Raw genomic sequence first — 12,698 nt, forward strand, 5'->3', positions numbered from 1 at the left:
TGATGCACTTTCAAAGTGTACCTACCATGGAGTGGATATGCTGAGTGGACCACCAAGTCCATTGTGCGTCCCTGTGGTAGCGCAACTACTTGCGGTTGAATGAATGAAAATAATTACCGCGAGCATAGCGCTTGCTTGGAAAAGTAATCTAGAGTACCGTGCTGCCAGGACCAAGCGTTACGATTTGTCCTCGCATCGTTGCAAACCTTGGATAGTATGACCACTCACCTTTGAAAGTTGTGTTTGTTTGTAAGATTCCTTTTTTTCATTTTCCTAATTTATTTTATCCATGAAATCATAACAGAAAAAGAGTTGTGCACGCTCCGGTGAAGTGTGAACAAGAAGATTTGTTTCTTTCACTGTTATTGTCTTCATATGCTCTGTTTCTGTTCAATTATGTTTTCTAGATCCGGTTTTCCTAGGATCGAAACCACCATAGGAAAATTATGAAAATGTAGAAATTGTTTTGTTTTCATTGTGCAGCCGGTTTGAGATCTATTTTAACATGTTTATAATATTTCAGTATTTTGTTTAAAAAGTCAATCACATACCTTTATCACCAATTGAAAACAAAATGGTTTGATGTAAGGTATTCAAAATTTCAATATGTCTCTAAATACATCACAGATTAAAATAAAAGCGCAAATGTATTCCACTTATTACCCTACGGTTACAGGCAGCATACTTGGGGCGATCATGAAATCGTCGTTTTAAAAGCCGCTAAAATAAGCGACCGCTAAAATGTAGCTGTCGCTGCTCGAATTAGTATAATGAGGCTGTTTTCTGTCGAGCAGGCGCTTTGTGCGAAGCGGTCGCTCGAAGCAAAGCGACACGTAGTAGGCGATTTTTGTTGTCATATATTCAATGTTTAAAATCACTAGGGTTTGGAGCGCGTCATTTCGAGTCAAAATAAATACCGATTTGTTTGTGGCTTTAGTTCTGTGCTAGTGCATAAACCTGGACGTTTTTGTTGACTCGAATGCTTATGAAAATTGTGTGGTGAGGTGCATCAGAAATATTAACAGTGCAGTGATGTTGGTGGTGATGATAGTTGGTGTGTTTGGTGGCAAAACTTCTTCCTCTATCTGGATGATTTTTTGCTTTTATTTTGATCGCAATTCTGGGCATGATGAATGTTAATTGGTACTGTTCCATTGAGAGAACTGTACACTAAGTTAAGTTCGCAGAAAGAAACACCTTATTGAAGGAAAATAACGCAAAGTATGGCATGCATGTATCGTTGGTCTGTGAAACACGAAGTCCAAAACAGCCTTTTCCGAGTTTACATACGACGTTTTTTTTTATAAACTAGCAGAATTTTACGAACTAAACTCCCAAAATATGGTGCATATCCCCCAGCTTCGACGACTAATAGTGAAAAAAACAGGGCCATAGTACTGTTATTGTTGGTGAAATGTACTCCTGACGATGCAATGTAATTAGTGCAAAATCGTAAGCCGTAGGTCCTTCAGACTCGCCCGGAAAAAAGATGCGCCATTAGCAACCAGGCGAGCCCACTCTTCAGCAAACAGGCTGCAGCATCCTTTATTACCTTCGTGTCCTACATCGGTACTCCATTTTGCCATGCGCTTGACTGCTGTAACTTCTTTGGAGATGAGTCAAGCCTTAACAGATGGCGTCCTCCTTGACCAGCAGGTTAATCTAACAGTGAACTAGATGACGGCTACTTAATAGTACACCGACCTGGTAGAAGCCGTTGGATTTGCGCCGGAGTCCTCATGGACAGCAAGGTCGACGCAATCGCAGTTCCACTAGAGGCGTTGAAGGCGTTGAAGGCGTTACCATTATTCATGGAATCCACGATAGGGAACCACGTTAGGACTCAGTTAGGGTCAATGGAGCGAGTTGCTATCGAGTGTTCAAGCCGATCGGACGTGTTTTGCCGGAGCTCTGCAACGAAGCAACTAAGAAAGTGCCGGAGAGGGGGAAAAAAAAAAAAAAAAAACTGTGCCTATTGTGTATTGTAAGGCAAACCGATTGCCCGCCTCGTGCGAAACGCATCGAAAGAACGGAAAGGCACGAGAAAGAAGGAAGGAAGGGTTCCGAGAATGCCCGTGCACTGAGGTGCTACGGACCGTTACACGGGCCAGACGGAGCGTGGCCTTCATAGAACAGACTCTGTGTTGGGGAAAACAAAAAACAAAACAAAACGGAACCAAAAAACAAAACTGTGACAAAAAAATTCAGTGCGCGCGTGTGTGCACCATCCGCCGCTGGTTTATTTTGCTTGTGGCAGTAGGGTTATGGCTTGCAACTGAAAGAGGAAGGGGTTGACCCCGAAAAAAAAAAAAAAAAGCTGACCATCCCCCCCTCCCACCAACTGGCAACGCGAATATGAACATCGATATCGGGGCAGAGACGCACGGCCCTTGAAAATATTAAGGAAGAGGATCTAAACTTGGAAATTGTGAAACAACGCCTGCTGGCTGAAGAAAATAAACGTTTGGATCGTCAGAACGGTATGGATGAGGTGAAACCTATGGCGGGATCGATCTAGGATCGCTCAGTTCGTGGAAATGAATCGTCTTGCGCATCTCTACGATGAACTCATCGAAGCCGGCCCACCCATCACGGAGGAGGAGCTCCTGAGGATTGCAGCGAGCCTGAACCAGACGGCATTCCAAACGCCGCCGTCACCGCAGCAGCAGTTCGTGCCTTTCCGGGCGTCTACCGAAGGGTGCTTCAGGGCTGCCTTGATCGTGGAGTCTTCCCCGACATCTGGAAGCACCAGCGACTGGTCCTACTCTCGAAGCCAGGAAAGCCACCGGGCCGGCCATCATCTTACCGCCCACTATGCATGCTCGACACTGTCGGCAAAGTGCTCGAGCGCATAATCCTCGATCGCCTCAACGCCCACCTGGAGGAAGATCCAGAAGGTCCGCGACTCTCTCCCCGTCAGTTCGGGTTCCGAAAGGGGAGGTCGACGATGCAGGCGATCGAGGAGGTGGTGGCCCGCGGCAGGGAAGCAATGGCCTTCGGTCGAACCAACGCGAGAGACCGAAGATGCTGCATGGTCGTAACGCTCGATGTCCGCAACGCGTTTAATTCCGCGAGCTGGACAGAGATCGGGGCCGCTCTCAGGGAAAAAAGAACACCGGAGTTCCTGATGCAGATCTTGCGAAGCTATTTTGAGGGGCGTGTTCTGCACTACTCTACGGAAGCTGGTACCTCGTCGCGCAACATCACCGCGGGCGTTCCGCAGGGGTCTATCTTAGGGCCCACCTTGTGGAACGTCATGTACGACGGGGTGCTGGACGTCGAGCTTCCCGAGGGTGCAAGCATCGTTGGATTTGCGGACGACCTCGTACTTACGGTGGCAGGGCGAACTCCAGAGGAGGCGGCGGAAGGGGCGAGTGCTGCTATCATCGCGGTCCAGCAATGGCTCGATCGCCACTCATTGTCCTTAGCTCTGGACAAAACCGAGATTGTAATGGTCAGCAGCCTCCGCAGGGGACACCCGTCAATCCCGGTACGAGTCGGTGACACCATCATCCGGTCGCAGCGGAGCATTCGATATCTGGGCGTGAGGCTCGAAGATCACCTGTCATGGACTCCTCACGTGAAGAGTGTGACGGAGAAAGCGATGAAGGTGACGAGGGCCTTGTCACACCTTCTGAGGAACCATGGCGGCCCGTCCAGTATCCGAAGGAAGACCCTTGCCAATGTCGCAACCTCAACGTTGCGGTACGCGGGACCAGCGTGGAGCGGCGCACTGCGAGTGCAGAGTAATCGCCGGCTCCTTAAGCGCGTCGACCGGGCCTCAGCCAAAATGGTCTGCAGCAGTTTCCGGACGGTCCGGTACGAGGTCGGGAACGTAGTGGCGGGCATGCCGCCAGTATGCTTGCTGCTCGACGAAGACGCTCGGTGCCACCGGATAAGAATGCAGACGGGAAGGCCGACGAGGGAGTCCCGGGGGAAGCAGCGAGCGATCACATATTCGGAGTGGCAGTCCGAGTGGGACGATCTCGCTGCCCGGCCCCTCGCTAGTCGTTTCGTACGTTGGGCCCACCGGGTGCTACCAGCAGTCGAGCCTTGGGCGGCCCGGAAGCATGGATGGGTGAACTTCCATCTGACGCAGGTTATCACGGGACACGGATTTTTCCGTGAATATCTGTTTGTCAAGGGGTTCACCCAGTCCCCGGACTGCCCCAACTGCCCAGGAACGGTCGAGTCAGCGGAGCACGCCGTGTTCCACTGCCCGCGATTCGACAACGTTCGGGGCCGCCTCCTGCGAGGACATGGAATGGAGCCAGCAACACCGGATAACCTACAACTCTACATGCTCCACAGCGCCGACTCGTGGAGCCGTGTCGTGACCGCTGCCAGCGAGATTACGCGCCAGCTTCAAAGCGACTGGCGAGCGGAGCAGCACCGGCGCTCCACGGCAGCAGCGGAGGCGACCAGAGCGCAGGCGGCCGAGGCGGCCGCTCGGCGAGCGCGAAACCAAGCTCGGAGACGGCGCCCTGAGCTCACTCGTAGACTTGCTGCGTTGACACCTGCGGCGAGATCGGAGTGGTCTAGGGTGCTGCGCAACATCCAGCTGCGCATCCGGCGGTTACGCAACAGGACGACGAGACGAGCGAACCACGAGATACTGGAGAGGAGGAACGAAGCTCTGCTCCGGGAGCACGAAGCAGTTACGGAGGAGGAGCTTCTCGCTGCCCGGAGGGACCTCACCGCCGCCGATGCAGCGCTGCAGGAGGCAAGACGACTGCAGCGTCGGCGCCGAAGATGAGGCTTTGGTTTTGGATTGTCCACAGAATGTAGCGAGGAAAAACCGCCACATTAGGCTGCGATGAAGGAGGAAAGAAACTCAGCTAGTAGGGCCGTGGCCGGCACGATGCTCGCCCCACCAAACTTTGCCGCTAAGGAGTGCGTTTGGTGGGGCAATTACACGAGCTTCATAGGGATTAGCACGTTTATTATAATTTTGTGATATCTAAAAAATAATAATAATAGTATTGTAAGGAAATAAACGGTGCGAACCCTACGCAAAAAAAAGGGTCAATGGAGCTGCTACAGATGCTACAGCAAAACTGGCCCAAGAGACAAATTTATAAGGCCTGCATGGTATTTTTTTGGATGCCTGTCGACTTCACTGGGTTAGCATGGAATTGCTACCTCGATGTTTGACGGCTCGGAGGTACAGTTCCGATGAAGGGTGCCAAAATCATCTCCTCTAGTACCGAAGATACTAAAGTAGTGCATGTTGGCGCAATGGACTTTAATGGGAAAGAATAATCACGGAAGACTCTTTCTGGGTAAAGGGCGTCAGAGTTAAGGCGGCGTAAAGTGACACCAATGGGGGTGCCCATGGCGCAGCGGTAGCGCGAGGAAACACCACACCACAGGTGTGGGATCGAATCTCGAGTCTGGCACCCTCCGGTATTACGAACGGCTGACCACCGATCTATAATATACCGTCTTTCGGTCACACAAACTCTCTTCGGAGAGAGGCCTTGTCCTACTAGGGGATGTCGTGCCACATAAAAAAAAAGTGACACCAAGATTAAAAAAGGAGCATGTCCCTGTTTTACTCATACTTCGTGGCAGTAAGTGAAAACGGGGCAGCGTAAGTCAACAGTAAATTTGGAAGAAGCCAGATAAGACGGAGACGGATTCTCGACAAGAAACAAATTAAGCCACCGAAAAAATGTTTAATGGACAAATAAAACGATGGGCTCGGAATGGCACTTGATTGCCAAAGCCACGAACTTTAAATAGCAAAATATTATGGGAACGTGTCTTTTCGTCAGATTCGTTTCTGTAGTTTTGTCGATGATTAAAATATCAGGCCCAATTTTTTTTTTTCATTTTAGTATTCAAAATTATTTTGAAATATTACTAAACTTCTTCAAAACATTAGTACAAGCGAATTATTAAAAAAAAAAATGTTATGTTTTAGAATCCATTGACTTTATTCTTTTTTGTGTAACAAATTTTTTTTTTTATTCAATTCCGTGAAAAATGCACCTTACGATGAGATTTGTAACGAGAGATTTGACGAAAATGAGCATTTTCACATTTAGCGGCATGTCTTGAGCTTCCGCTAGCGAAACGACCGCTAAATTTGCAATTTTAGCATTGCCGATAGCTTTAGCGACCGCTAACTCAACTGCTCGACACATTTTCCATACAATTGATTGAGCGAAGCGACCAAACGAAGCGATCGAGTTAGCGGTCGCTTATTGAAGCGGAGTTTCGACTGCGCATGCGCATCTAATGAACAAATGAGCACCCTTAGCGACTGAAATGAACAAATGAGCACCTTTAGCGACCGCTAAAACGAAACGACGATTTCATGATAACCCCTACTATGTTGAAGAATGCTCAGTAATGTTAAAGTATAATTATTTTTCGTAAAATGCTCAATTGGAATCTCGTCTCGTTCCCAAAATTTACCTCAAACATACTAATTGGTACATTTTTAATTAGATTCGTGTTTAAATTTGATAACCATATTCTCAGCCCCTAGCACAACTAATAATATTGTTGATGTTCCAATATTTATTGGGTTCTTTTAAGTAAATTATTCTTTATATTTCCTGTTTTGAAATGTTTCAACAGCCAAACGACATAAGCAAATTAGAAGAACTTTTTTATTGAAAATGTATACCAGTATAAAAGTATGGTATAGTTTGTAAAATGTAAAAAATCAGTTAGAAATTGCAAAAAGTTAAATTTTATATTGAAACACATGAGAAAGGTTTTTAAACATGTTTTGTTGAAGTCAACTATCGTAAGGCTGTTTTCCTGCTTTCTCGGGAGCAAAGTAAGACAAACATCAACTTGAAAAGTAATCAAACCATAAACTCAAGAAAAGCCGTTGCCATACCACCACATAGCTTTTTGTTTGTTTTACTTTGCAATCCAGTTAAGCAGAATGGGAAAGGAATCTTTTGCTGATTAGTTCGATAGAAATTTAATTAGCTTCTCTTTCACGGTTTGCACAAGATTCCCGGCTACATTCCAGAAGGGCTTCTGTACACGCTACCGGTATGTACGGTTTCCGTTTTTCACATTTCCCGAGTTCATGATTTCTAATCTACCCGGAAGCAAAGGGTGGTTAGCGAGCCGTGAAACAGCCTGGTTTTTGGACTTGAAGCTCGGTTCCTATCTGCTGTGCCAACTGCGGCACCAGGGAATGATTATAGAATCAGTGCAAAGCAAAACACCGAAATACTTTGGCCGTGCTTAGAAATACTCTACCAAAGCCATTGATTAACGCTATGTTAAGCAGTTCGGCTACCGATGGCTAAAAAAAATGTCCCGGGTGAAGCACTAACTTCTTTTGACTTGCTAACTTCATTAGCTTGCTTTCTTACCGTAATGCTACTATCCAGCAAAGTGAGGTACTAAATACAAAGCTTTTCTTCACTCGAAGCTCTTGTAGGCACGGCAGAATACACTTGCATAACCAATGAGTTGGCAAGGCACCAGCTGAGCTGTTCTAATAATTTGACATTTCGACTATCGATGATTCCGAGCAAAATCAGTGTGTTGTTTTATTTAAGGGCATGACTTTGTCAAATAGCGAATTGAAATCAACAGTGTCATAGCTACTTTTTCATGCTATTTACAATATTGAATTTAATATAGTTGTTAAACAGCTCTGCAAACTTTAAATAACAATTGTAGGTTTCTTTTTTTGTAGTTTTTTTCCTGTTTCTTTTAATATTTGTTTGGAATAAAGTTAAATAAAACTTTATTGCCTCAAATATAGATCATATCGCTTTATGCGATTAATTAAAAAATTGAACATTTTAAAAGTGCTCGTAAAGTATACTTCTGAATCAAATAGATTATAAGTGGAAACGGAACTCGAAGTGAGAGTTACCAAGCGCGAGGCCGAAGTCATGCCGGGGGACCATAGAACATGTTAGAAATTGTGAGGAAATATCGCTACTCAAATCGTGGTAAACGTCGCTTTTAATTAAAAAAAAATTACTTCCCATTATAAAAGATTTTTTCCAATTGGGACTCGAACACCGAACCTCTGGCACAAGACCAAGCTGAATGTACCATAGAATACAAACAAAACGAATCTTGGTAGCATTAATGTTTCTCGTCCTAAAATATTACTTTTTAATTGATTATAATTGAATTGAATAACTTGAAAATTAAAGACTTCTTTTGATGTAATTCTGTTTTATTTTGCGTCGTAACTCTTCAGAACAATTTTTAAACAAGCATTTTTTATTCCCAGGGTTGAGTTGTGGCAGTTTGTTCAGAAAAATCTTTCGTAAAATTCAAACTTTATGCTGAAGTTTTTTCCCTTTTTATGAAATATGCCTCGCTGCCAAATTTATTAGTCCCCGAAGAAAATGCTACGACCATGAGTTTGCTAACGGCAAAAGCAGCGTAGAATTGAAGTTAATTTCTTAGTAAAACAGAAAAAAAAGCACCGCAAAAATACGCAGCATACGCTTTAGCTACAACCCATGGTATCGAGTTGGGTAACAAATCATAGCTACTCGAGCCACACCATATCGAAGAGGTCGGTAATGTGGAACGGCTCAATCCGGTCGTGAAGCACCATGCGCCCCCATTGGGTTGTAGGCGAGTTTTCTCAGCACAAATACTGAACGTCCCACGTGCATTTCCTTGCTCAAAACGCAAATGGATGCAAGTTCCTTTCAGTTTGGTACATTGTATCGCCTACAAACTTGCCTTCCACCAGAACCAAATATAAAAATGCCCTGAATTCAACGTACATTTCGGGAGTTTGGGTATGATTTATACTTTTTGTTATTATTAATACGTTCGTGAAAAAGACGAAACTTAATTTGCGCTGGTAATTAAATTTATATGAAACACAGCAGGGGCATGAATGGACCAAGCCGTGCACGCTCTACACTTCAACCGTGTTCGGTTTGGTCCTTCGATACAGCTTGGGGCGAATGTGAACGGCAAAATCCCTAATGAAATATGGTTTTCCGGTTGTGGAACCTGTTTCTCATCGGATATTCATTGCCAGCAGCAGTAAAGCTACCGAAACGAGCCTTAAAGCAAGTGCGACATTTTGTCGCAAAACAAACAAGGAATAATTTCATCGTTCAGCAAAAGTGACTAATGGCTGAAACTTTAGCCAAAGTACATACTACAGCGACACGTTTTGTGTGAATCTTTTATTTCATTTTTTAATTTGAGATCAAGACTAAACATTGTCAAACAATTCTAGTCCGTCCCAAATGCAATAAGTGCACTTTCATGGTTGGGAGCTCATTTCGAAATCCTGTCTCGCACACGAAGGGTGATACTTAACTTGAATGTTTTTATCTGTTGGTTATAGTGTTGTGAATACATAAACTGATGAAAAGTGATGAGCAGAAAATGGGTAAAGTGACCCCTCTTTTTGTTTAAGTCGCATGATCCACGCCAATGAAAGAATCGTTGAGATTCGTGAAAGATCCTTGAAAAATTCATGAAGATTCATTAAGGGTTCAAGATTCATACACGTTTGAAGATTGAAAACCAAAAAGATTCATGAATGCATCAGAATGAATCTTAGGTGTAAGATTCATATGAATGAATTTCGTCAAAAGGTTTATAAGGCACAATACTAGTTGGCTATATGACAAATTGATATCGTTTACACTTCTTTCTCAAACTGTATTGCAATTGTTGTAAAAAATTTAACCACCAATAATATTGAACAAGAAAAATAGATTGAACATGAAATTAACCTATTCTGGTGTTAAACGATGTATTTGTAAAAACTCTATATGTTTAGTACCCTAAAATAGATCAAATATACGAACAATAATTATCAAAAGCTTTAGTAATAGATTATTCCAGTGATACAGCACCGTCTGTCACTGCTACTTGAGTTTCAATCAAGTTACAGAAAAAGATTACAATTGCGAACATCATGAATATTATTAGCTTGTTAGGTTTTTATTTGTTGTTCAAATAATTTTCTTTTATCGTTACGAAATAAACTGTTTTATTTTAGTGTAACAGGATTAATTGTTCTTTCTTATAATGGTGTGGCAGTGTAATTTGAGTTCTTAAAGTGTTTATAACTTTTAGCTAATTAACTTTCTTTTAGCAAATAAACTAGCTTGAAGCCCCGCAATGCTCGGAGTGGGAAAACATTAATGCTGGTAATATTTGTTTGTTGGTTTGTCTCCTATGATACATTCCGCCTGCCTACTTACATATCACTAACTGTGATTTTGTCCAATGCTTGTCGCTTAGGAATAGTGTACATGGAAGTTTTCCGGGGCTGGTGTTCGAATCTAGTGTCGGAGAAACATTTTTGACGGGTATATTTTTCTTTAGTGTTTTTAAATTGTAATTCTTGCAGTTTGAGCATATTTTGAAATGCAGTATTCAATTTATCATAATCACTTTTATATTAAATACTAAGTGTTTCTTGTTGACTTATGTGTATCTTCAATTTCCTGTGGACTTTTACGAATGGTGTACTGGTCTAGGTGCTTCATTTAGTTTCAAAGTTTTGATGTTCGAACCACAATTAGAAAAAAACTTTTGTTATGTAAACAATTTACATAAGAACCGATATTTCCTCACAACTTTCTGCTTGTGCTATGGTTGCTCGGTAAGACAACAGATTCGATCTTGGCAAACCTAGGTTCGAGTTCCGTTGCCATTTAGAGTCTATATGAAACAGCATGCTTCACGTGCACTTTAAAATAGCAGAGGTTTTTGCCTCATCTCAACACCGTACTTAGCAACTGAGAATTATAAAAAGAAGTTATGAAGCACCTTGATCCAATAATTAATAGTATGGTGATTCTCATAAGCCACGCAAAATTTTTATTTTCTAAGATTTCGTGAATCTTTTATTTTCGTTTTAGGAGAAGTCTTTTTTTTTCAAAAAACAGTACCAAAAAAGAATTTACTCCAAATGTATCAGTACAGTTGCGAGGATTACTCGAGAAAACCATTTTTGACACAATTCTAAAACGAAAGATAGGATTCGACGATGGACAAAACCTCCCAACATTCTATCTGTGTGCCGTTTTCCCTCATGATGAAATCGATTTCTCGCTAATGGTTGCTTGCGATTGTTATTCATGTCAACCGAACCCCATGGCACCATCCATTTGCTAGCAAAGCGACACATTTTCGTCAAAACATATCCTCCATCCATGCCATGCCAGTACCCGGTCTACGATTTTTGTGGTGCAGAACTTTGGTTTTTTTATTTTTAGTTTCTACCAATAAAACTGAGAAATAAAAAAAATAAACCTTAACTCTGTTGTCTATATATAGATTTTATTTGGGTTAGTCAAATAGCCAATCAACGCAAGTATTTGTTTTTATTGCTTTCCGTTGGCATTATTTCAAGTGAGGGAAAGCATATGGCGTACATATGTCTGACAGATCGTTTCCAATAGTCCACAAAAGGTAGCTTTATTGTACTATAGTCTAATTGGAGATTGCTATATTGGTAAAGAAGAACAAAAGAATGATATTTTTTACTGGACCGGCAATAAATCGTTGTACAACTGTCCGTTTTGTATAATGCTCTTATGATCATCATTTATCAAAATACACTGTTTCAATTTTTAATACATTAAATTGTAAACTGTTAAGATAGAACTTACGGATGAAATCGGACTCAGTTTATTTACCAGTAGGAACAGATTTGAAGCTTTCGTCGAAACATTTATATTTGCTACTTTGAACAAGTGAATGTTAAATTCTACAAATAAGTCTTTGTCAGCTACAATTAAATGAAACATTTACGAGCTCCTAATTACCAACAATCAGACGCTTAAACTGTCAATTTTTATTATCACAGTACACTTTTCAACGTTTTTGAGTTTACACAGTTTACGCTTTTCATTCGATTAGCATATTTTTACACGGAATGGTGAGACTGTTCAATATGTTTGATTTCCGAAACTTTCTACTACCCTTCGCTTTTCACTCTGTGGAATTGTTCGGGTTGTACACAAGTGCGCCCGGGTGCGTTGCCCTTAATTGGCACTGGCACGAATTAGCCCAATTGAGTTGCATTCCACATTTTTCATTCTGTTTTATTTTTATACTGATTCGATTTTTTGAATCGTTCGCATAAAATGCCAATTTTAATCCCGCCTCCATACAACACCGACCGGTTGTTTGCGGAAATGGAATTAATTTTCGACAATTTTTCATGCAATAATTTATTTACAGCCAATTGGAATGGAAATGTATCGCTCACGTAAGGGGAACTTGTTTATCGTGTTGTGTTCTTAATTGTTTTTATTGACAGGTTTGGATGAAATGTTCTTTCCTAACCAAGCAAGATTTTAACTCTACACTGAATTTATTTTCCTGAAAAATCCGCTATCGAATCGTGGACTAATGAGCTGTTTTTCTCCTCTTTTCCCACAGCCGGTAACACAGCCAACGATGGGGCAAAGGATCACTGCAACAAAACCGTCGATATCTTCGAGGATATTTCGTCGCCCGAGGTGACCAACCTAAATCGAAACCGACCATTAACCTGTTGGTACCGGTTTCGAAGCATCCGTGGAGCACCCCGGGATTGGGTGTTGCGATTGAATTTCAAAAAGTTCAAAGTTGGGTCGCTGCTCAACGCAACGCACTGTGAGGGTGGCTATTTGCAGGTGAGATTACTAACTGTCCATAAATTTAGTATGCCCAACTTTTTTGTTTTTGCTTCGTGCCAAACGTTGTAGTGTTGGAATCGACATAAA

At 42.5% G+C, this 12,698-nt stretch overlaps 1 protein-coding gene across 1 annotated transcript in view; it reads left to right on the forward strand.

Moving 5' to 3' along the window:
• Positions 1–12,698, forward strand: part of LOC131288072 (uncharacterized) — a 28,161-nt gene that overhangs the window by 6,454 nt on the left and 9,009 nt on the right. The window contains exon 2 of the mRNA XM_058317171.1: positions 12,373–12,608. Within this exon, the coding sequence (XP_058173154.1) occupies positions 12,373–12,608 (236 nt within the window). The remainder of the gene's footprint in view (positions 1–12,372; positions 12,609–12,698) is intronic.

This window comes from Anopheles ziemanni, chromosome 3 (assembly GCF_943734765.1).
Source record: "Anopheles ziemanni chromosome 3, idAnoZiCoDA_A2_x.2, whole genome shotgun sequence".
NCBI lineage: Eukaryota > Metazoa > Arthropoda > Insecta > Diptera > Culicidae > Anopheles > Anopheles ziemanni.